The sequence below is a fragment of the Taurulus bubalis genome (assembly GCF_910589615.1).
Source record: "Taurulus bubalis genome assembly, chromosome: 3".
Taxonomy (NCBI): Eukaryota; Metazoa; Chordata; class Actinopteri; order Perciformes; family Cottidae; genus Taurulus; species Taurulus bubalis.
The window spans coordinates 28,322,324-28,348,754 of NC_136591.1; the positions used below are offsets into that span (position 1 = coordinate 28,322,324).

At 40.6% G+C, this 26,431-nt stretch overlaps 1 protein-coding gene across 2 annotated transcripts in view; it reads right to left on the bottom strand.

The window, feature by feature from the left end:
• Window positions 1-338: 338 nt before the first annotated feature.
• The window catches only part of LOC306734115 (glutamate receptor ionotropic, kainate 2-like), a gene marked incomplete at both ends in the record, with an annotated part of 52,943 nt that continues 26,850 nt past the window's right edge, over window positions 339-26,431 (bottom strand). For both annotated transcript variants that reach the window (XM_079215449.1, XM_079215448.1), the window contains 10 exons: window positions 339-503; window positions 3,075-3,325; window positions 6,556-6,781; window positions 8,566-8,783; window positions 9,646-9,764; window positions 15,050-15,273; window positions 15,981-16,187; window positions 16,293-16,406; window positions 16,558-16,665; window positions 18,216-18,359. In XM_079215449.1, the coding sequence (XP_079071575.1) occupies window positions 339-503; window positions 3,075-3,325; window positions 6,556-6,781; window positions 8,566-8,783; window positions 9,646-9,764; window positions 15,050-15,273; window positions 15,981-16,187; window positions 16,293-16,406; window positions 16,558-16,665; window positions 18,216-18,359 (1,776 nt within the window). The remainder of the gene's footprint in view (window positions 504-3,074; window positions 3,326-6,555; window positions 6,782-8,565; window positions 8,784-9,645; window positions 9,765-15,049; window positions 15,274-15,980; window positions 16,188-16,292; window positions 16,407-16,557; window positions 16,666-18,215; window positions 18,360-26,431) is intronic.

Consider the following 26,431-nt stretch of genomic DNA (forward strand, 5'->3'; position numbering starts at 1 on the left):
GTGTGTATATGTGTACACACACACGTATGTGTGTATGTTTAAGTCCACTTCTAGTGTAGACCAGACTTACATTTTGACCCAAAGCTGCTTGGATCCCTTTTTAATGTATATGCTTTCAAGTTCCTTTCCAGCTCCTTTTAAAAAGTGAACATCACAGTGGGGTGACACTGCTCAGGTATCTATATTTCCACAGGAAACATCTGTCTACATCAAGTGGGTTCAAAAAGGAATCCTGTTTTGACTGCTAACCTCAGTCTGTGGTTAAGTCAGCGTTAATTTGACCCCGTCTCCCCTCCATGGTTTTTAATCATGGTGTGTGTTCGGGGTACGCTTAACGTTCATGCCATGGTTTCCTTTCCTGGGAGTCTGCGGTCGTTGAATGTGTGCATGCTAATGACCTCCTCTGTCTTAACAATGGCGGGTGGCTGAGGCTTCTGTTTGAGACGACGTTGGCACTTCAGAGACACACGTAGCTCGTCCATCATGGCGCTGCAGAATGATCGCTGCAGAAGGCAACAGGAAAGAGGAAAAGTTATAGCTGGCACCGTGCTTTTCGCCACACTTGCCAAAAAAACTGCAACTGTGCAAAATATAGCCATTAGCCAACATTTTCTTTTAAAAAACATATTGAATATTGGCTAGCAAGAGATTAATTGCTGATATGTTTTGTATGATAGATATTCTAGCATGTTAATATTGTTTCTGTGTTTATATCATAAAACAATAATTGGCCAAAAGTATGTGGACATCCAAACATTACCCTCATATGTTGAACATTAAAAAAACAACAACAACAACATAAAAACAGTTCCAAAAGTATATGTTTGGATGAGGAAGAATTTAAGTAGTCTTATAATGCTAATTGGGTAGAATCATTTACAGGCTGAAAGTATGGTTAGATAGATGGTTAAATGTGCATAGATGTAGGAGCAATCAATGATTGATTGAAACCTTTGAAAATAAGTTAAGGCTTAACACTGACTAGTGTAATAATCAGTCCAATATCATAATTTGTCTCCCAAACATTATTCTTGAAAAATCCGTCCTTCATCTAAAAGGCCTGCGTCTCAGATTTTCCCTTTTTCAGCTTTACTGTTACAAAAAGGTGTGAATGCAGTTTCAGAGCCTTTTGCACCCTGCCAAGAACAAAGAGAAACATACATCACTTGCAATGTTTTGCGTGCCAGTATGAAGGACAAAATATCCACTTCAGCAGAATAAATCTTCAAATATTGGTACCTTCTTTTAAAACATCAATCCCCATAGAGTCACACATGGTATGTAACATCAGTAATTCTTGCCTCTGTTGTCCCTGCATTATGTATGTGGTGTGAAATCCTATAAATGTCAATATGCTTGTGCATCAACATTGCCAAGGCAAATTCCCATACATTCACTCTTTGATTATGCAAAATCTAATTCAAATTCTTAGAGGGTGTAGGAAGAGAGAAGATGTGAAAGAGGAGGGAGAGCAGTAAAGTATGAAGCTATTATGTTTCTGTTTGTGTATGTGTGTAGGGGTGTGAGATGGATATCTGTAGGTGGCTTGTACAGCAGGTACTTTTTTTTCCCTCTCAATTTTTACATATATTTGGCTGGTGCATGAATGAGATATTTTGTATACTCAAGATAATGAGTGATTACAGAAGTTGTGAGGGCCAGAAAGGGTTAGAGAAAAATAAACAGTGAAAAACATTGAGGCAGGATATGGATTAGAGTGATAGAGAAAAAGCAGAATGAACAGGGTAAAAAAAGCTGGTGATGTTTGGGTGGAGGAGATTTGCAGGGAAAGTAAATAGAGAAGGAGAGACTGTTTATCTGCATGTAAATTACTAGCACCGTAGTAGCCTAGAGATTGTGGCATTTGCAAATGATCTGAATATTGTGACCTAGTCCTGCGGCTTATGATTAATGATAGCTGAGATGTGCTCTGAAACATACGCAGACCTTAAAAATAAGCCAGAAACGTATTACTGTTGTGATGAAATAACACACCGCTGCACTGGGCTAATTCTGTAGATGTGAATAATTAAAAGACGCTATCAAAAGGACTTTCACAATTATCTGGAAAAATCCTTGTACGAGTTAAAGAGCTCTAAAATACATACTCCATACTGTGTGATGAATCATGTGCACTCAGTACTAAAATAGAACACAGATAGAACAGTCTGAATATATATTATGTTCCTTGCTAGAAAGAAACATAACCAGAGGGGGGAAGAAAAAAAAGGCTGCAAATATGCTGCACTGAATGGTGAATGTTTTTGTTTTCAGACAAATCCTCAAAAGGCCCAATTTTGTTGTTTCAAGTCTGTCTAATAAAGTTATATAACAACACTCACATGCAGCTTTCTGTCGCTGTGATAATTCCTCTCGCCCATACTGACCATGCAGAGATCCCTTAATGTGACTTCAAATTAAGAGACGGGAGTTAAATTCCATAGTCCTCCATCCAAACAAAAATAAATTGTCAATTTCAGCATAAAATAAGGAGGGGCACCAGCTACCAAAGTTACAGTCTTGAAAGTACAAATGTCACTTTATCTCTCCACTGCAGCTCAGTAAGGAATTCAGCACTGCCTGAAACGCAAGAAGGAATGTTGTGCTACAGAGACTATATTACTTTTTAAAATACCCATTTGGCCAACTCAGATGGATGACACCTCATATTAGCTTTAGTTCATGGGAACTCTTCACGGCCAGTATGGACAGGAGGGAAAATCACGGCGACCAAGGAGTCACATACAGACAGGCATGTGAGTATTTTAATCGCCAATTCATTCCCAAACCTTCAAAAAAGAACAAACATGCAAACTAAAGACACGCTACAAGTGTCCAACACAGTATGCATGCTGTGTTGTATTTTATAGTTTGGTTTCATGTATTTAATGTATAATTTAGTTTACTATAAAAATGATAAAGAGTTATGCACAATTAGGTTGACAGGTGCATAGGAGAAGACAATACAGAACAAAAACTCCTCCAAATAGAAACAACAATTCTCTAAGACAAAGAATATACGGCAAAATGTATTTAATGTGATTCTCAACATGCATCAGAAAAGACTCCAGTACCTTCTCCAGCTGGGCGTTCTCGTTAGACTTGTAAATCACCTCCCCAACTGCCACAAACACAGACAGCACCAGCCCTGCAGCCAGTACGATGAAGATCCCACCGATGTTCTGCACCCCCAGAGCGCTGGCCTCCTTGCTCTCCTCCTCAGGACAGCCATTTCCTCTCCACCACTTCTCCTTCATCATGTGCAGCTTCCCTTCCTCCTGGAGCTGCAGAATGGCTATCGTGATCTTGTCTCTGTATGGAGATCCTGCGAGAAAACCATATGAGATTAGTGGGCATGGATAATAGCAGGATTTGATAAAACCTGATTATGCCTTGAGTTATTGTTGAGTATATGTGTATATATAACCAATGGTGGTGGGTGTATGAAACACACTCTCTAGCATGTGATCATATAACCTGTCATGTTATTGTTGGCTGCTTAGAGGGAGTTTTTTTGTAAGTCCTTTGTCAAATCCCACTAATCCCTATATTCACAGAGTGACTCCAAAATTCTCACTCCTCTCTACAGTGTGTGAATTATAATGCACAGGGAGTTGACAACAAAAGACTTGGCATTGTGTAGCAGAGCTGCTGTTGATTCTGACGAATTAGCTGCTGTTTGCACACGCTTTCATAAATGGTGCGCATAAACAGGAAAAGAAAACAGAGAAGCCTACATGTTAATATCATGATGAGTAAAAGAACCCAAATCCACAGACGGTGGGAAGGCGCCAGAATTAGCAACAAGGCATTAAGGCACAGCGGGTGCTGGTTTGATCAAAGGAGGAGTAATCATAGCAGGGTACCCAAGTGGGGTCGTGTTCCTCTCCCATCCACAGCGTGTGTCACACAACACACGCAGCACACACTCTCTGCCCCGAACCAGGCCCGGAAAGATTAATACTTACTGTGAGCATTCATGTTTCATTTATAAACTGGTTCAAAAGCTTGTTAGTGTATTTATATGATTACATAACTCATACATAATGGAGCCTGGTTGCACATTTCCATACCATCTGCTTATTTTGTGACTTAAAAGAGATGAAAGAGTAGTAACATGTAAAAATTGTTATAATGTGGGCTAATTGAAAATCATTTTACGAACACAGGAACATTTTGTGCTAAAACTCCGGGGGAAATGAACTCATATGGCCCCGGGTAGCATCACTTCGTCTGTTGCTCTCACACAGTTTTACCTGTCAGCCCCTTCAGATGATTCCCTCTGGCTCGTCTATCATTTACCTATTGCCATCCATCATCCTTTCATCTCCAGCTCTCTGTGTATGTAGACTGGCGAAGTGAACAATAATTAAAAAAAAAGAAAATTACAGATTTTTCCTTCTTTCTAGTAGTAAGTAAGTAGTAAGTAATAGTCTATTTTTGTGAGTGTACCTGTGCTTATCAATACATGTGCTCAAAACCGCTTCGTGACAATGAAGTACATAATATACATTAATCCATTCTGTGCATGTACGTACAGCAGTGACTATGCACTTGTGTAAAAATGCATGTGCACGTGCATGTGAAAAGCATATGCTTGCTGCATTCGAAGATGAGAAATCTATCAAGCATCCGAGTTCCTTGATTCAGGCTCCCCTCATATTTCAAATGATTAATGATGGCCTAACAAAGCAGGCCTTGGATAAATGCTAATAGGATGGGTCCTTAGAGAGGAGGATATGGAGAGCGGGGCCCAGGCAAATGGAAAAGCGCTGTGCTTGACACACTGTGCATACACAACTACCTGACAGATGTTCAACACTAGAGGACATCCATCAATCCCACGCTGTCTGGCCTCAAGTATTAATGTGATCACAGTTTAAGTCGATAGCCGTAGATGATGCATTTGCGTTTTGGGAAAAGGAAGTGTGAAAACCATCAAGAACTAAAAGGTTAAGACTTATTTTACGGCTTGCTCTGGTTTATTGCTGCAACAGCCCTACAGGCAATGCACTGCAAAACAGTGATATGCACGGCAAAAGCTATAGGCCAGAGGTTGCCATGTAGGCTAAGGGTCTTCATGGTGTTGACAAGGAAACAAGGAGTGCCACCATCTGAAATAAGAATATTATTATTCCAAGTGGACTGGTGGCATGAAAACATAACTTATTTTGAATTAATGATGCAAGTAACTGTCTCAAGATCTCTTCTATTACAGAAGAAACATTTTAAAGGCTGTTATCAACTTTATTCTGAAATATTGAGCAATGAACATCAGCATTAGAGATTGACATGATTTAGAGGGCAGTAATAACTTTGAAAGCTGACATATTTAATCAGTATTCTTTTATGCATTAAAATACTAACCCACTTATTGCTGAATACAATTGTATTTGGGGTATAATTTATAGTCATATATAGCATTTGATACACGACATCGTCACATGAATGGAAATTGAGCAGATCCACGTTCTCTGTCTGTGTGTTCATCTCAAGGGCATCAGAGTTAATACTTCTGCACTAATAAGAGCCACAGTGGGACTATATTTCACAGCATCACCTCAGCTTTGTTACAACCACGGCAGTCACGGCATCCTTGCAGATCTATAACTGCCGCATACTCATCAGCAGTAGCCGGGTCCAGATGTGGATGGCCAGAATCAATCCTCCATATTTTGATGGCCTTCGTATAACTCATGATGTATGTGGCTATTACAGCTGGTTGAAGTGCTCTCTGTGGCCTCGTCATGACCACTCTAACCTCTGTGACACAGCTTTACGGTAGGGTGCCCTGGAGTGTCAGGGTTGTAAGCTACACGTTTATTAAATGGAACAACATTTTATATGCAACAAAATTGTTCTCAAAAAATTGTTGGAAAGTGGATTTGGTTTCTCTCTGCCTAATCATAGGATGGCACCTTAAAAGGTTGGAATTCAATTTTTTGACAGGAGCGGAGATACATAATCAGGTGTAAAAATGTCTTAGTGCTTGTTTTATATTCTCTGAAGTGCTTTGTTGTTGTGGTTTAAAGCTCACAATTCAGACGGTGTCAAGTAAGTCACAGAGAATTGCACTAAATTGACTTTCGGGTTGGTTTCTGTGATTGTTTCACGGTCTTGCACTCACTGCCTTATGTGACTGCAAAGTAGGCTGAAACACACCATTAAAGTATTGTGATTGTTTAGCCCAGGTTTGATTCTCTTCTCTGTAAATACTCCTGTGAAAAAAATCATCATCGCTAGAAAAATAAAAAAATACAACCTTGCAAAAAGAGAGCTCCATCGGCACCTGTTTCTTGAGCCCCGGGCACAATTTAACCTTAAACATAAATTCAACCTCTTCAGCCAGTCGTTTTTTATTAAGATAAACCTTTAACACCTGGCACTGTTGAACCATTACACCTGTGACCCCATCAATAAAGGTCAACCTTTTTCGTTCTCAGAGCTTATCAATCATCCACACAGTAGCTTTATCTGTCACACAGTATCTGCAGTATCTCTCTCTTACCAAAAGCAACACAGAGGCATACACTGTAGAGGTTTAAGGATATTTACCCATAGGTGTTCCCACTCCGTAGGCTCTGGAGTCTATGAGGCCTCCAACCTGAGTGAGGTTGCAGTTGCGCTGGGTGACAAACTCGATGGTGGTGGACTCCATGAGGAAGGCATAGTCTGAGGTCAAGGCGCGCTGGATGCCCTCATCCACGTTCTTGACCATCACAGATTGCCTTCTGCTGTTCATGAATTCCCACATCTTGTCGTAGGTGGAGATTTTTGTTTTCTACGAGATACCAAAGAACAGAAGGGAAATGAGATTGGTGGCGTATCAGGAATAAATACGGTGGCAACCCTAAATTCTCCAGCTATAATAATGTGTTTCAAAGTCAGAGAAAAAAAGCGTCATAGTGCTCTGACAAAAAAGGATCTTAAAGTTATAATCCTTCATCTTTTTGATAGTATTTACAGTCTGCATTTTTTCAGCTAAACATTTTGTAGATACAATTTAACATAACAGCTTTTTTTTTAATTATGTATTTTATTACATTGTTTTTTATATGTATTGAGTATCCTTAAAAAATAGCATTCTGCAAGAAAACAGCAAGTTTTTCTTTTTTATTCTCAAAAAAAGTGAATTTTTCAGAGACGAGGTTTTTCTCTTCGGCCATCGATAGGCCTGAACTCAATGATTTAGTAGAGTGGTGAGAAAATGCCCTGCTGGAGATGAATGTCCCCGAGACTAAGGTGATTGTTATTGATTTGAGGAGGGAGCCTCCAAGGACAGACCCGGTGGTTATACAATATGATTGTTGTTGTGATATGTTCTGGGCCAGTATACATATACTAATAGACCTCTTACGGGTTTATTCTTGTGGAAATGTGTCTTTGGCTTCACAGAGATGCAACCACATAAATTTTGTTTTGCCATCAGTCAAAATAGACATCAAAAAGGTTGGAGCAAAACACAGAAACCGTAATGAACAAAGCACACCAACGTCAATAGTTCCTCAGAAAAGTCCAAAATCCATCCTCCATCTTCTAAAGTTCCTTCAATGTGTTTCTCCTTCATTTGTTGGTTTCCATCATTCACTGTCAAAAACAGAAACCGCCTCAAAACCATAGTGAACACCTGTTACAAAATCCTCCCCGAAGCCTAGTTTTATTCTACGAGCAGCATTTCAAGACAAAAGCCCAAGACGTCATGGAGGAGAGCGCCTGTGTCCTCCTCAGTTCTAGATGCTTTCTCGTGGGCTCCATTCAGTCCGGAAGCCATGAACAACCTGCTGAACAAGGAACTGAAGGACAATTCTGGGCTTTAATTGGAGCTCGGCGTATAAAATAATTAAAAGCCTATCTTCCATGTGGACTACTTCCTTATTTATTATTTATTTGTATCTTTATTTTTAAGATTATGACTTTTTACTGACTCATTACTCATCAATTTTTAAATGCAACTACACTATCAGCTCAACACAGTCTCAAACAGCTCTTTTGCTTGTAATAGTCTGTTAGTGCAGGTATATTTTTCTTGTCTGTTTTTACCAATGCCCAAAATCAAATTGTCTTTGTGGATTCATTTGTATTGAATATAATTGAATAATCCAGCGTTTATGTTTTCAATTTGATTGGATCATGGATATCAGCATCACTGTTTTCTCGTAGCATCGTATAGGAGCTGTATTAAGTTACTACTAACGCAAACTAAATATGTTCTACTGCTGCTAGTTCAGCTGACAAAACATGTGGTGGCTTTTCTTGTGAAGCAGTTACAGAACATGTTATTCATTCGTCACTAAAGTTAGTGCTAAGCACAATGCAAAATGCATCTACAAAACAGGACACACTCATTTTTGGACAGCAGATCAGTTTTAGATATTGCAGGGAGATATATAAATGAAAATTGCTGTTGCGATATGACTGATCTTTTTATTAAAACAACGTGAGACATAGAAGCTGCTAAAAGTAGCTGTTACCATAGGTGACTAAAATCTTAAGGATTCTAACTTTGATAAGAAAGAAAGAAATATTTAATTTAAAAATACCGGATAAACACCCTGGCAGAGTTACCTTGAAGAAAGTCATGGTGGCACCGTCCTCCACCACCCCGTACAGGATTTTAGTTTGCTTGGCCAGGTCATCGGCTGAGTCTATGGGCGACTCCATCCTCTCCACGGTGAGGAAGGCAGCCAAGTTGGCCGTATATGAGGAAATGATGATGAGGGTGAAGAACCACCAAATGCCTCCCACTATTCGTGTCGACAAGGCCTTGGGCATGAGCTCTGAGCCTGGAGGTGGCAGGAGGCATGTTCATTTTTAGCATGCAATAAAAACAAGATAAGATTAGTTCATTTAAAAACAGTCAAACTTGTTTCAAGAACTCTCTGCAAGTTTTCAGTTCAGGAAGATGCACCACTCGCTCTAAGATGACATCACTTGAGAGAGCTCTCTAGACAAGATGATTGTTGGATTTCAAACAAGTGAAATTGTCTTGTCTCAGTCGCGAGTGAATTCTTTAAATACGGCCGGGAACACAAAAAACCCTGTTTAAATAGAATAAGATGTTTGCATTGTTTAATCAAAGACATTCAATATCGATCATTCAGAGCAGCGTGGAGAAGTGACAGGCTGTTTGGGCCAGAGAGTCATGTACTCAAGGTAACCTCACATCCTGACTCCACACCCCACTGATCTCTAGGTGCTGATGGGCCAAGGGCAAGAAGAGAGGACACTGGGAATTACAGTACTATCGCTACCATGACAAAGAACATATTTGTAGCCTGTATCTTATTTGAATACATCTCACACTACATGTCATTTTAGCTGCTGTTGATTACAACAACAACAACAACAAAATAATAATAATAAAAAAGACTTTTCTTTAAATTGTAATCTGATTTGTAACTTACGGTTTTGAAACATTTGATTCTACTCAAGTGATATTCAAATATATAGCTCTCATGAGCTAAATTGATACAAAAACTTTACATGCGCATACTATTTACTTAGTTTTGTCTTTCTAGCAGTCGAACCCCAGAGATCTCTCTTGGTTGCCGTCGGCTGGGACAAAAAACCCAACCCTCAGAGACAGTGGGATGTACAGAGCTCCAGCTCGAAAGAGCAACAGCAGCCACAGGCTGAGGCAACTACCTTGCTGCATGAGAGCCCCAACTCCAAACCAGAAACTATTGAGCAGCGTAAAATTGTTTTCCACTACATCCGAGTCTGGGTTGCATGGATGCGGGTTGTACCACTCGTAAGGGCTAAACCTAGAAGAGGAAAGAGCACAGAGACAGATATGTCAGCACAAAGCAAAGCACAGTGTGTTCACCGTTGCAGATTAAAGGGCACATCAAACATACATTATAAAACATTGTGAGCAGGAACAAAGGAAATGTGAATGTGTGGGAATCCTGTATTGTGGCCTCAGGGTCCGCACTTCTGCAGAGACCAAAGCAAATCATTCAGACCTTCGCTGAGATCAACGTATTGGCATATTCAAATGCCATCAGTTTATTGTGAGAACAGATCAATAGGCTGGAATAACACTGTCACTGGTGATAATGTCTTAGTGCGCAATGATCTTTGCAGCTCATTTGGATTCACTGACTCAGGAGCATTTATGCGTTAGCCCCAGAGGTGTCAAGTAACGAAGTATAAATACTTCGTTACCTTACTTAAGTAGAAATTTTGGGTATCTATACTTTACTGGAGTATTTATTTTTCAGACGACTTTTTACTTCTACTCCTTACATTTTAAAAATAGCCTCGTTACTATGTCATTTTGGTTTGTTTTCACTCCGGCTTGTCATCGTTCAAAAACACACACACAAAAAAACGCCTCAAAACCATAGTGAACACCTGTTACAAAATCCTCCCCGAAGCCTAGTTTCATTCTACGAGCAGCATTTCAAGACAAAAGCCCAAGACGTCATGGAGTCGTTGCCCACAGATACGTGCGCGCGCACACAGGTGAGCGCTGAGCACATACACCAGCGGACAGAGAGCGTCGAAAAATATGTCGCGTGAAAAGTAGACCGCAATATCTGCGTTTTAAACGCTCCCAGGGTGAAGATGCAACAGCAGCTCTCCTGTGAGGAGCAACCGGAGTTCTCCTCACACCAGACCAGCTCTCTGAACCCGGAGCAGCTCTCCTGCTCCAGGTGAAACGAGCCACGGTGCTCGTGTCTTCTACCAACAATGAGCTGCTGGCTTCACATATTACAAAAGTACAAAGTACACGGATCTAAAACTAAGTCATTAATAAATACATGGACAAATGCCTGTACTTTCGAGTAAATGGTTACGGTACGCCATTAACAGGTTACGCTTGCGCATGCGCGATTTGACGCGACGCCGTGAGCTCCGTGAGCTCGTTTTTTCTTGCTGTTGCGTTTCTCAAAATAAAAAAACAGATCTAAGCTCAATATTGAGCATGAATTGAGAGAGGCCGTATCAAATCTACAACCCCGTTTATAACATATGTGTCGAGGAAAGCAGCTCACTGCAGCCACTGATACTGATACAACCTGATGGCTCACATATCTGCACTCATTCTGTTTTGTTTGGCAAAAAAAATTAAAAGCTTATTGTTTTCCACAATGAGCTATTTAGTAGTAACTAAATATGAGTCATTTTTTGCACAGATAGAACTTACACAAAACATTGCCTGATGGGGCAATCTGATTTACTTGAAAGTGATTGCATTTTTCTTTATTCTGTTATTTATAAAAGCACAGATGAGTCACACAATTATGTTATTTACAGAAAAAGTTTGAGAACCACAAGTGTTTGTGTCGGAGTCGCCGCCGCCGCCTATTTTGCACTATTACAATACTTATAGGCAACTAGTTATCATGTCTTCCACTCCATGAAACGCATGTTAATGCTCAGTAGTACACATGTGGTACTTTAATGTATTTGCATTGTAATAAAATGTGATCATTTTAAATGGGCATATATGCAGCTGAAATGGGTAGCCTAGTGCATCCCACATTTTTCAACATAACATTTTAAAACATTATAGTTATTATGGCCTTTATAAAAATGATTGTTTTGGGGGAGGTGGGGTAGTGCACTATAGGCCCCTGAGACGCGGTTTAAGAGTTTGTCCTTAATGGAAAAAAACATTCCCCTTGCATTACTTTTACTTTTATACTTTTAAGTAGTTTTTAAACCAGTACTTTTACACTTTTACTTAAGTAAAAAGCTTAAGTTGATACTTCAACTTTTACAGAAGTATTTTTAAACCCTAGTATCTATACTTCTACTTGAGTAATGAATGTGAATACTTTTGACACCTCTGGTTAGCCCACAGCATCTGCAATCACTGCAGATGCCACATCCTCCTCACACCCGAACATGGGACTTGTCTTCTTCTTTTTTTCTTTTGGGTTTCTCAACATTCGTCTCCTGTTCTTCCACCCACTAGCTGCTTTTCCTCTTTTGTCACACTCCCCTCACAGCTTCATCTCTTTTCCACATTCTACACCATTCTACACCTTACTTTCCCCTACTTGCCTTGCTTCCCCTATGAACTCCCTCCCCCACCCGCTTTGGCTGATTGTCAGTGTCTTCAGGTCAGTTGTGGACATTTCTCATTTATTATCCTAAGCAGAAGTGGCATGGCATTAGCGCAGGGTGATTGGGTTAGTGTTAAGCATCAGAAACTAATTGAGTTTGTGCAGAAGTGGGTGATAGCGGGAACATTGCTTATGTAGAGTTGAGGGGCCCATCAAGTAAGGCTGTTTAGCAGCGCCCCCCCACCCACAACCTAGCCGCATGTTAATAAGCCTGTGGGCCGAGTCTTAAAGGTTCAGTCTGCGCAGAAATGTGATGCAATTTGTCAGCTGCAGCTTTTAGAGACGCATGGGGACATATATGAATATACCACATTTACCGTGTAAGACACAGAGCAGCATTTCACTAAACCAAATCCCATAATGTTATTTGACAGCAGCTTTATGGGCGCACATATTTGCCACAGAGACTTGATGCTGTACATTTTCATGAAGATGTGTAATTTGTTCACTCCTTGTTGCTGCAGCAGCCTAATGAACAGCCCTATTTTGCAAGCATTGTGAACATGGCAATTTTTTTTACATATTGCTCTTACTTTAAAGCTTACTTTTCTATGCTGTCGCCTTGAGAATCATCTACGTTGACATGGTTGTGATGACACACAATCATTCTTCCTGTCAACCCCATCAGGATGTTGGTTTTGCCGGAATGTCAATGAGCTCGGTCTCCTTGGAACCACAGGCAACTGAAATTGCACAATTGCTTTATGGAATGCAGTGTGTGTGCTCACATGTGTTGGTATTCGTGTATGGTTTCATGCCTGTGTGTGTATCAAGCCTCTGGCGCATGAATGTTTGCGCATGTACCTTTAGCTGTGTGGGTGTGCATTTGTCTGTGGTAGCAACTGTGTATTTGCATTTGCTGAATCAAATCTATCTCAAAGCCAAATATTTCTGTGATGATTTATTTATGTTGCCGTTTACAGACGTTACATATAATGTTGAGCTGCAGCCTGAGGCCAATTGTTGGTAACATCCGATATGTGCCGCAGGTGAGGTAGTGTAAAGTCGTGTAAATCTATGTAAAATGTAATTGGATTGCATTTGTCCTTCTCAATGTCTACATGTGTATTCTGTATGCGCCCGCAACGGATGGCTCCTCTGTATGACCTTTGCCTGGAGCCGGCCCGTATTCCTGCAGGCCGTGTTCTGCACACCGATCACCGGGAAGAAAGGGACGTAGAACATGCGGACGTAAGGTCACCTCCTCACACCAAGCACGAGGGACATGTCGTAATGCACACAGAATTCTAAAAAGATTATCCCTCTCTCCCCTTCCTCTTCTCCTTCGTCCGACCCCGGCCTCAATAACACAACACGCTCCCTCCATTAACTGTCTGTTGGATTCAATTACTCTGACTGGCATTATGAATCTGTTGCCTTTCTTCTCTCAGGCCAAGGGAAGAGGCTGTGTTGGGGATGTTAAAATAATTGGTGTCCAGGACCTGCACTGCAAAACTGTGACATCCTGTAATTACATGTAAACCTTTACAATGCAATTCATGAAATTCTTGGCAGATGGACATTTTCTATAGTACAAAAGGTTTTGCGATCGGAAGGAATACCATTTATTTTCTTAATAAAAAGAGGAATCAATTCAACCACAAACAGAGCTGGAAGGAAGCACTGAGTGAAATGCATTTCTCTGGAGCTTGAAATGAGAAACTTGTGTTTGTGTGTGTGGGAAGCAGTTCAAAGACATGAATCCCTGGTGAGATTGAGGTGTGTAGTGTTTTATTGTGCAAAACCAGCACTTCATAAGCTCACTCAACTCACTCTATTTGCAAAGGATTAAAGAAAATAATATACTCTGCACTTGGGGAATTGACTAATCAATCGGTGGCCGTGCAATCAATACTACAATTATGAGGAGAACTAGCTCAGCGTACTGAAGAAGAAACACTGTACTTCAGATTTAAACTTTGCTGAATGCTTTTAGTCACATAGTCACTATTTTTTTGCCACGGTGTGCAAAAAAAATGGCACAATGCATGCACACAGACAAGAGCATTATAATTTAATAAGAGTACCGAGACCATTTCATTACAACCAGAAGAATATCAATATAATTGCATGCTAATCACTTACCCGGGCAAACTGTGAAACAAAGGGCTACGGGTATAATGTGCATATTCTGGACTAACTTAGGTGACAGTTGCTGCTTTCCTCTTATGTGATCATTGTGCCGGTAACATTAGATGAAATGTGCATTAAACCCAAACCTCTCGGAATAAAAGCAGAAGAAGAAGAGCCCTGGGGTTAACACACATCGTTCGACAACATCGTGCATCTGGGGTTTTATGAGGGGGGTATTCACCGATATATCTGTAAGAATTGTACCTGTACATTTCTTACAGCAGCTTAAGAGATATATAATGGGTAGTTTTACAGTTGCTGATGCTTGTGCAAATATGCCGTAAATAGTGGGAGGAGTCAGCAGATTTTAATGACACACCATGTTTTTCCTTGTTTTACTTCATTTACTGGACAAGGCACTGCAGGTAGTGAAATCAAAGTAAACATTTAATCCTTTTAATTCTTTCCATCAAAGTTTTAAGTTTAACATTTCAGCGTCATCATCATTGTTTGATAATGACGCTAAAACAATTGCTATAAAAACGTTTCTAGGTGGTGAGTTCTGGTGGGAGGTTCTGAAATCTAAGATTAGTTTTTTGGCATCCACAGTCTACACTTCCTGACTGATAGTCCCACCCCCATGATCAATAGTCATGTAAAATATAAGATTGCTTGTCCCTTAAAGTGAAATATTAAGAATGATTATTTTGTTGTAGACCATATCTACATCTCTGGCGTCATCTAAGAATAGTGAGGCATGGACTTTTTGCCACCAGTCACAGCTTGATGCCCAGAGGGAGCAACTTCTGTGTGTTCATGAAAACAGGCAGACAGGTAGGGAAGAAGGACGTGGAAGAAGAAAGGGAAAGAGGGTTCGGGTGGAAGGCTTGACATGTTACCTGGCTATGACAAACAGCACACAACTGACACCCAAGCAAGCCAGCAGAATATACATCCAGATATCAGGCGAGAGAGGGTTGAGGAAGGAGAAAACCCCGGGGTTGGTGCCGTTGGGCTTGCGGTACAGGATACTTATCCCCAGCGTCATGTAGGGCTTTGAGAAGTCGATGACCTTCTCCCTGACGTAGGTGATGGCCAGAGGAGCGACTGCCAGGTCTGCTTTCTGCAATGAGATAACAGTGGTTGAGTGTGAGTGTGTGTCTGGGGGTGGGGGGTGGAATTAACCAATAAAAATCAACCAATAGAATTAACGACTCATTTCCGTCAACAGCTGGTCCGTTCAATGTGTACAAGGAGAAAGAGCCATGACAGGGGAGTGGAAATGAATAGTAATTCAGATGGATTAGCGGGTAGGAGGTTGTGTTTCTCTGGAAATTACAGGTTATATGTCTGATCCTTCTTATGTGGTGTCAAAAGGCAACAATTTGGGGATAAGATTATTCTGTGACAAAGTATCCCTGAGTCACCTAAAATGGAAGATTAGCCATCATTGGTGTTACTTTTGCAGAAAACCTCCAAGAAATACACTTTTTACATATACAGTGGAATTTTTTCTTCTTCTTCGCAATACGTTCTGTTTCTGTCGATTTTATAGATTGTGTAGGTGGCGCTCTTTCTTTTTTTTATTCATGCCAACAAATAACCTATTCGTCAATTGTGGAGCAGCAAATGGAAAGAATTACTGAAGCAATCAATTACCTATGTGTCTCAGGCATGTTTGGGACACAAGTAATTAAACGAAAAATCCAGAAAATATATATTAATCTTCTTTTTTTTATAGTAATTTATTAGTAATATATTTGCATTTTGTATTCTTTGTTTGCATTTTCTGCATCTTCCTAGGTGCACTCCTGGCGGTTATTGACTCACATGGTCAATTAGCTCCCGCACCATGCCGTTCCATTGGCCTGTGGTCTCATCCAGCGCTCCATACTTCCCATCTTCCACCAATCGCACCTCATAGTGGAAACCAAGGATGCCAGAGAGCTCCCTCAGCAGGTCTATACAGTAGCCCTCAAAACGGTCATTTCCATACAGAGGCTTGTCTGACTTCTTAAACATCACATATGGCTCCTCCTGTACAGGAAAGATAAGTCAAGCTCTTTTTTCTGTGTGCATTCAATTTCTGTGCATATTTGTATTTGGTAAATGAGTTTGTGCTTTTTTCATTTGTCTGTCTACCAGTATGGTGGATACACGTAGGGATTTGTTGGCCAAAGAATCTGTGATATTGGATGTCTTGCTTCTCTGAGACTCTGTCATGTTCAGACCGCTGGGAGGATCCCATGTTCCAATCTGTTGAAACAATTCAGTGTCAAGTTTATATCACCTTGTCTACCGACAGGAACAATAATGCTTTAAAGCATCCAGCCCAACATTTTCTTTTTTTTTCTTTCTTTAAGACTTCGAAGTCACACTTCATCAACTACGCCACAGTTTGACACACCTTTTCCAGCCCATCCTCCTTCAGACTGATAACATCCAGGTCGAAATCTGTCCTCAGTCCATTGGTCTTGTTGAAGAGAACACGTCCTGTCAAACCGTCCCAGTGAGCCTGCGGAGACAGAAGCACACATCCTAATAAATCAAAATCCTCAGCACAGTCATTCCATTAACCTTAAGTTATCGCCTTTCTCAACAGCATCAATCTGACCGCTACCCGTGAAACTTTCTCTGTCACAATTATGAATTTTGTCTGACTCTCCCCTCACTATCTCAAAATCACAACAAGAAACAATAAAGCAGCCAGAATAGAAGCAGTTTTGACAGGTAAGAGTTCATTATGCATGTGGTTCATTGTGCTTGAAGTTTTACTTCAAAGCCATCGGAGAACCAGACAGGCATGGAGAGCGATAGCAGACACAGGAGCGGGAGGAAGCGCCAGCTACTAGAATGGCTCAATCTGAAAATTACCTGTAATGATACCATCCACAGCATAAAAGAGCTTTGTAGAACAAAGCAAATGGCTGACCCCGACTACAGTTAAGGACACACACAGAGGCTTTGATATAAACACGGGTGGATATATGCACGGAGAGAAAGTGGGAGACAGGGAGTGAAACATCACAAAAAAAACATGTATAGTTTCTGTGATAATGCGGTGGTTATTCAGATTGCATTATAAAGATGATTTAAGTGTTACGAATAAGCACTTATAAGCTTCGTTTATACTCGCCGTAATGAAGCCGGTCCGAGGCTCGCAAGCCAAAAAATGACGTAATTAACTTTAAATATTTTGGAACTTGGCGCCTGGATCATTTGACTGTAACAAATAGTTCACTGATAAACACATTTACATGTCTAGGGATGATACAAAATAGGCCAATTCTTTTTTAGATGCTCTTAAAAGACAGGAGGTGTTAAAAATCTGCATTTGAGTATATATTTTTGCAGCCAAATCAAATTGTTCACAGGATGTTCAACCTTCTTTTCTTTCTAATGCATGTAATACTTGACTTTAATAAAGTACCCCATGAATATGAGATATGAGTTTAGAAATAATTACATTCCCTCCTCTGCATTGTGGAGGTTGGTTTATGGCTTTTTGCAGGTGACACCTAAAGTCTATGGGCATATCTATGAGTTACACTAGTTGTCTTTTTGATGGCTCTCTGGCGTTTTGGAGAATACTGCCACGCACAGCTGTATAAACACCTCCGTTCATCCTCAGTGTTTAGTTTGTACATTCTAGGCAACTGTAGATACTTAGTGGTTTAATCATCAGACTCTGTGAAGAGGACTTTTACTCCCATTTTAGATATAAAGCGCCCATTCAAAGCTAACACAACAAAAGTTATCACCACAATTCTTTGTTACAGCCTATTTATACACTAATGAATACATAGTTATGAATATTATATTCCATTTCTGTAAATAGATGCTACACACTAAGTATATTTGTTTGGGTTTCATCATGATAACTGTAATTTTCTACAAAATGTGCAACTCAGTTCACAGGAAGCACTTCAGTGATTCCCAAAGGACATGCTTGCAAACATATGATTGCACTGATCAATATAACATGCCAGGGCTACAGTGTTCAGCAGATTCCACAGGTCAGAGGTCAAGACAGGCTGCATGTTGATAGCGCGGATGGCCTTGTACCTCTTTGATGAGGCTGATGAAACGTCCCCCGAAGCGCCACGGCTTGTGACGATTACACTGCAGAGAGCTGACCGTGATCTGCTGTGATTGCTGCACCGCCACCGCCACCACATGCACAGCGTCGTACATCAGCGCTGCGTCTGTCTGCAGACCGGAAGGTAATATAATTAGACATTTTTACAACACCTGCCAATACATCTGTCCAAATGACCTGTAATCCGTCCGTTTGTTCACCTGCGGAGGAATACAAGAAGCCGTGTGAAGTCTCGGGTGACTTGCTTTACTCTTTCGTCAGGACAAAAGAACATAAATTAGAACTAATGCCGGCAGTAAATGCCCCACACAAATGACACTGTGTCTCAGCTTGTTAGTGAAAATACCCGACCACTGTCTGAGGCAATGAGAAAGCTCCGCCAGGGAGAGTCTCTCAGTGGAAGGCCAGCCTGTCACTGTGAAGAGTAATGGTTCCTGATGGGTGTGCCTGTTTTCTAGAGAGAGGGAATGCAAAACAGGCACCAGTGCATATGGGAAAACTCTGACTGGTAGATGTGTCATGCTAAGTACACAGCACAAAGCAGAGCTGGGATACACGATAGCCATCCATATAACCCCAGTAATAAGTCATCAAAGGGAGTAAATACTCAAGCTAAAATGTTTCACTGTGACTGTGAGATGCTGAGGTTTATCTTTACTCTCTGCCGGGCACACATCAATTCTTTTCATACCGTCTGCCCTCACAGTTTGAGACACTCTGCATTTACCCAAGTCAACACATTGCAGCTTCGCTTGGATCCTCTTGCCATGGTCCCACACAGTCTGAAACACACTGTGGTGATCGTATTTGACAAGTCCTGGATGACCAACCTGTGAGGGAGTATGAAAAATGACTTTGAGACCGCAAAGTATTCGTGGCTATAGGGTCTTTGTGGATGTGCTGGCTGTCAGAGAGAATGAGCAGCGCTTCGGCACAGCAAGTCGCACCACTGGAGGCCAGCGAGCTGCTGTTCAGTTCATATCAGTTACAGATGTTGTCTCTATAGGTGCAGTGGAGCATCCATGCCATCCACAAAGGAGAACATGAAAGCAGGAAGAGTCTGGGAGGGGCAGGAATGATACTGCATGTACAATACAGCCAACCTATATTTATAGTGGCAGGTCAATTAAATAAATACATCTTTCTTCCAACAGCAAGAACAAAATAGTTCAAGATAGCGAGGAGGCCAGAGAGTGGTGTGTTGTTGCAGTGGTGGGAGGATTGTCAGTTTTTATCCTGACCCCCAGTTCTCCTGTGCTTTTGGAGTTGGTGACTGCTGATGTCAAAGGCAGCAGCAGATCAGAGGATGGGGGACCGTCTCTGCACTCTTTCATCCCCACTGCTTCCCTGGGAAAAGGAACAGCTCATGCCATATCTGCTCTCACAGTGCAGACAATGTGTGGACGCCTGTGTGTGTGTGTGCTGGTGTTGTGGCAAATACTGATTAGGAAAAGAGTGTCATTTTGCTAATCTATTTTGTTGAATAGTGAGGGGGAGTTCTGCACACAGTCAGCATCGAAACACTATGTCATCCACTGAAAGGAAAGCTCATCATGTCCAATCATCCAATTATTGTGTTAAATATACAACGACTTATAGGCTCATTTGAACTATTTTACGGATGTATTTTCAAAAACAGCTCAGTCTGATTTGAGAAAAGTTGTAATAATCACATACAGTTTCAGTCCAGTTTTCAACTACATGATGCATTTTTAATTCATTTATTCAACAGATTGACTGTATAAATGATTGTAGGCTGACTGTGACAGGGTTGAATTCATGCAATTCAAATGAAATCGGTGCTGCCTTCAACTAATCTTTTCTCTTTTTGAATGCCTACTCCACTTCAGTTTTTGTTTTTGACCTTTAACAATCGTGACTTGTTTCTTCCAAAAATGAATCAATATCGCATTCTTATTCTTTTATCTAGAAACTTTGTATTCATCAGGGTCAACAGTACATTCAAATGAACATTGATATACCAATAGATGTATCGTTCACTAAAAGAGATACAGTTTGAAAGACTACTGCCTGAATATTAAAACAATTTAGCCTCACATTGATGTGTGACTGAAAGTTAACTCAATAATGTTGTAAATGGCAGATACATTATAATAAATCAGATACTGCACACCTAAGAAAAAAAAGCATGCTACAATTAACAGTTCTTATAATAAAATGAATCTGGGAAATTTAAGAGATGGCAATTTGTTTGTTGTAACATAAAGATTGATTTTGGCTTATATAGCTTAACTATATATAATATAACTTTTGATTTCTGTGATGTATCAAATATTGTCTGGCTCAAATGATTTTTGTTGCAAAGATCTTTTTCCTTTTTGCCTTTTGCAGCAGAACAATTCCTTTTTGTGACGGAAACAAAGAGAGGCTGGCATCAAGTGGAAGGAGAGATCAAGAGGAGGGGGGGTGGAAGTGAAATGATGGCTCACAGCTCTGGCAGATTGCATTAAATTCAAAAACAATCAAAGAGTGATCTTGATATTTATTTCAGAGCCAAGCATGGTCCTGCAGGGTGTTTTAAGTGCTTTAAGTGAAATCTCGAATCTCGAACCCCTGGGACACTCAGAGAGGGGACAGGGTTTTAGAAAAGATGGCCAAACATCTTTGTTGCCTCTCCTTACTGGCCTCTCTCGGTCCCTCTCTCTGTATCTCTCCCTCAAACACCCACATAACCATCTGCAATCACACAGTCTCTCTTTGCTTCAAGTGCCAGCCCAGATGCCCTTTTCCTACATTTAATGACTCACTATTTTTCCCCCTGCGCCTTACATCTTCATTTCCAACCCTTGATGTCTCAGTTCACATATGCAGAAACCCATTAGCAACACGTGTGTGCTCCACACACACAAACAGCGGGAATGCAATCAGGCATAGTGACAAACCTGAAGCTAAGCTAGAACAGGTGGACTGCAAACTCGCTGCAATAGCTGCTGTGCCTATGTCTATGTGTGTGTGTGTGTGTGTGTGTGTGTGTGTGTGTGTGTGTGTTTACACAAATATGTTCCTTTTCACTGCATCAGTATTCATACCATCTCTCCACCTGTGCATAATTCCATAATTCCTCTGATAATGTTGCACCATGAAAAAATGACATCTCTCTTTCTCCTCTCACCTCGTCTCAATCAGTCAGCCTTCTCCCACACACACACACACACACACACACACACACACACACACACACACACACACACACACACACACACACACACACACACACACACACACACTTTACTTCCTGTCTGGAGATGGACGTGTAATGCGGCTGCTTGTGTACAGAAGAGCTCCACTGTTTATACATATCATATACATCTGATTAGCCCTAATGAGATTAGCACTGACCTGTTATTCACCATGCATCACTGGGCTGCAGCTGCCGGGCACACACACACACACACACACACACACACACACACACACACACACACACACACACACACACACACACACACACACCGGCAGCATTGCCATCAGCATCAGAGTCACAGTGTCAGCGGGAAAGAGAGAAGCTCATTGTTTTCTTGGAGCCGAAGTCACTCTGCCCTCAGATCACAGACAGACCCATGGGGTTTGATGATTTGATAGAAGAAGGAGGTAATTATTCATTCATTTCCATAGTGTACATGTATTTGTGCTGCTTCACTGCACAGTTGGTGCCAGTATCTGAGTGCCAATTTCTGCTGTCAGATACATGACTGCTTTTCTAAACTTTATTATGTTTAGCAATTAAATCTTCACTTGTCAAGTAGGGTTTTCGCAAAAAATTACACCAAACCATAATCTCACCCACCCCTCACTGAGTGAGATACTGCATTTATTTTGTCTGCCAAGATGAAATTATCATGAGGAGGATGACACTTTGGCCTCTTTCTTTTAAGTCTAAGAAACATAGAGTTTACAGATTGTTCTGATTGTCTCTTGTTTTTGTATTATTGTACTAATTAAATTAGAATGTAAGATTAAACCATGTTTTCCTGGTATTGTTGTGCAAGAAAAAGAAAAAGAAAATTAGTGAAATATTATTGAAGAATAGAATTATGCAAACTTTCACTTCTAGAACAAAAAGTGAAGACAAGAAGTTGAAAAACACTGAAATGTGACATATATGATTTATGAGGAATATTATGGCTGTTTCAGGTCTCGTAGCAGGCAGTGTCAGATCATCATGGTGGGTGGAACAGTCCTAGGGTGACTGCAGCTCAGAATGGTGCCATCTCTTTTTCTGTCCGTAACTTTTACTCTCTCCTCGTCTCTTTCTTTCTGGTTGTCGATGTTCTGGCCCCGTCTCTCCTCAGTCCCTACCTTTCATCTTTATTTCTGCCTTCCCCGGTTGCTCTCTACAGTATTCCACTGAGCTGTGCGTGAGTGTTGCTCAGTCTGGGTATATGGGAGCTTTGTCAGTGTAGTCACTGTCATTCTTCCTCTTTTTTGTGTTGGAGGTTTAATCCCTTTCTCACATTGCATTTCCACATGCTGAGGCAACGGAGCAGCCTTGTTGCATTTCTTTTAGAATTTTATTTTCCATAAGTAAGACTGGCTTCTTCGGATGAGGATTCTTTGGCAACATATCCATTGATGGTGCTGGATTTATGTGAAAGCACATTCATGGTTTTATTGTAGATTTAAGCACACTTTAAAAGGGGATATAAAGGACTATGCAGAGTTTTTTGTTTAAAAGAAAGGATCCTGTTGAGAGAGTAAGCTGAACTCTATGTCTATATACATTTATTTAGTAATGGTGGAATTAAAGAACGCTCATCAAATCAAATATTGAGAGATGTATAAATATTGACAAAACCTCCTTTTCATCCTCACACTGTACTTTTATCAATATCTTAGTGATTTCATGAATAACTTGCGTGAATAACTTTTTTTTACCCTGTAATGCCAATACATATAATTAAACTTGGAAAAAGGTTGAAAACAAAGCATTTTGTTTACAAAGCGGGAGAATCAGTTCAAACATGCACAGACTGCTCGTGCTACCTCTTCTGTTTGATACAAACACACCCATGATGCTGCTACCAGAAACACTTTTTTTGCAAACCAGATGTATCACTATTAGCAATGGGTCTAATTCTGTGTGAAAGCAAAAGCAATAACCAACATATATAAATTGTGTATGTAACAAGAAGGCTGTATTCATGAACAGCTTTAAGCTAAAAGCTATTGCCAGTATGTTCACTTTTTCACAATGGCAATAATAACTGATGTTTAGCAGGTATAAGGGAATGCTGGAATGCTAACCTTTGCTAGTTAGCAACACAAACACAAAGTACAGGAGGCTAGTGGGAATTCATTTGTTTTGTAGATATATGTCCTGCTAGATGAAATAAAATAAGGCTAATTATTATTAAAATGCATCATTTAAAATTGTTAAATTGCATTAGATTTTATGACAATCCAATCAATTTCTCCAATTCCAGTAAGATATATCCTCCGGTGACGATGAATATGTGTACAGATTTTCATGGCTAACTATCACCCATCCATTAACTTTAATCGCTTATCCTGTTGGGTTGCGTGGGGCTGACATTGGCGGAGGCAAGGTTCACCCTGAACAGGTCGCCAGACTTTCACAGGACTGACGTTTAGAGACAGACAAGCATACACACTCACATCCACACCTACGGGCAATTTAGAGTCTTCAATTAACCTATCAGATTTCAGTCTAGACCTAAGTGGTGGACTGACGGACCTACATTGCCAGCAATAGAGCCATTTTAGCAGGGCTAAAAATGTCAGAGATTCAGGGTCTGGATTCCACTTTTTTCACTGCCTGCCGGTGTGGCTGGTATATATATATATATGGAATCACATAGGAGCTCTCATTCTCCCCCCACCCACGACACTCTCTCTCTCTTTCGCTCGATCACACAGTCGCTTTCTCTGTCTGCTAAAGTGGTCCATGGCCTTACGATGTGCTAATTTCAGACCCCGCACAGATTCCTACAACAAGTGCAGATGATAAACATCAAATATGATATGTGGATAACTATTTTATTTAGTCTGACCAAAGAGGCTGAGAATGCTTTGAGCAGTGATGTCCCACCAGACCCTTCAGGAAACAGCCTGCTGTTGACAGGACTGTCCACTTGAGTCCACTTTAATTAGCACCACACTGCCTAACCTACATCTGATTAAGGAGCTGTTTAACACGATGGTCTTTCCTCATATTTATTCAGCCTTCAGTCACGTTTAGCTGAAGAAGATAGTAGATACACACATTTTTTTCTCCCCTCACTTCATCAGCGACATACACTTCCCAAAATGTCCAGAGTAACAACACTTTTACAATTCAAAGGATATTGTTCGGAAATCAGTTTGGCTCATGTGTTTGGTTGTTTCTTTGTATTTAGCTGATTATCTTTCTTCCCCCCCTCTTTCAGTGTAATATATTATGTTAATACAATAAACAAACGAGACATTGAAGTTAAGTGTTAGAGAAAGCAAAATCAAGGGCAAAGACAATACATCTCTTTTTCTAAATTCCGTCAATCAATCTCTCTCCGGCTGCTGGTTTTTGCTCACAAAAGGCTTCTATGGGCCGAGGGAGCGTCGGCGCTAATAATATTGATGCTGTGCCAAGCCCAGCTGGTGCTGCACAGCACAGGGCATCGAGTGTCTGCTCTCCACAGTTGTGGTCTTTAAAAGGCCCTCTCCTCTGCCAACTGGGATCAGAGGGAGGGAGATTGCATTGCTGTAATGGACACAACCAACCTGTGGACCTGTGTGGAGTGCAGTCTGTTAGCCCTGTACAACACATACAACATCAAAGCAGCATGGTATTCAACATAGCTGCAAATAATATGTGTGTCATCAAAGCACTGGAGAGCAGGTCGTAATAACACCTAGAGCGTAAAATATACCAATAAATTAAAGAACACATATATGTGATGTATGTTATTTGATTTAAACACAGGAAAAACACACTATTTTTCAAAATGGTCCGTTCAATGAACAGGCATGCAGTGGGAAATTTGAAAAATATATGCAGGAATTGCTTCACGGTTTCCACACAGTTTTTTGTCATTAACTTTAATCTCTTGTTACTAATTAGCTGACATATACAGTATTTTGATAATAATATACCAGCTGAAATGTGCTGATATGTTGATGGATCAGCTGAGCACTGAATCAAAAGAATCTGCTGCAAAATACTACTATGTGGATGTTTACTGCGAGTACTGCACAATTATTTCAGCTGCATGGTGAAAACTCACCTTTGAATAAATAAAATGAATCCTCAAAAAAGAAATCCAATTTCCACTTTATTTGTGCAGCAATTCATATCAGGCAACATTACAGAACGTGTCCTCTATTCAATATCATATTGACTAGGGAACTCAACATTTGGCTCAACATCCATACTGAGGACCCTCATTTTGTGAAAAGGCTGTATGGATGAAGTTCACGTGGAAGAGGGGTGCATGTGTCGGTCTGGTCAGATTCCAAGCAGCCATGTGCTACCCAACAGCAAACCTGAGCCAAGTCTCCTCCAAACGTGGGGAAATTAATCAGCCATCCTACAGTATGTGCTTCACACTTACATGCAGTACAAAACAAACAAACACAATTGTATGTAAACATGCCATGTAAAACACCTCCCAACCAGAACCTAGCTGCCATCTAGACAATTCTTTTATCCCGCACTGCGTGGGTGGCCCCTTCTCTATTCCCAGCCGTGCTTGTTGATGCAGCGAGGTATCTGCTCTCTCCCTTTGTCTCGCCCTGTCTGTCTGTCCCTCTGTGCATTTCTCTGCAACCCTGCTCCCTCCCTGTTTCTCTTCCTGTGTACACACAGTGTCACTTATCCGCGATGTATGCAAATTACATTTAAAAAACATACATACTGTAGTTCTCAAAAAGCATACTTTTGAATCCTAATGTTAGAACATCCACGTAAATAGTTAAATATTACATTAAACCCTGTGAATATGATTTGAGTCTTTATTGATCTAGTACCAGCAAATGTGTTTTAATAATACAGGACCCAGAGTTCAGTTCATAATGACGCATATCGACCACTGAGGACAGAAGACACACCTTGAGTGAAAGAAGATGAGCAACCAAGCAAACTGTTGCTCAGGGAATTCATTGTGAAATTATTTTAATACATTTCTGATGAGGAAATCCACTGAATTAATGATTGAATGTTGCCTTT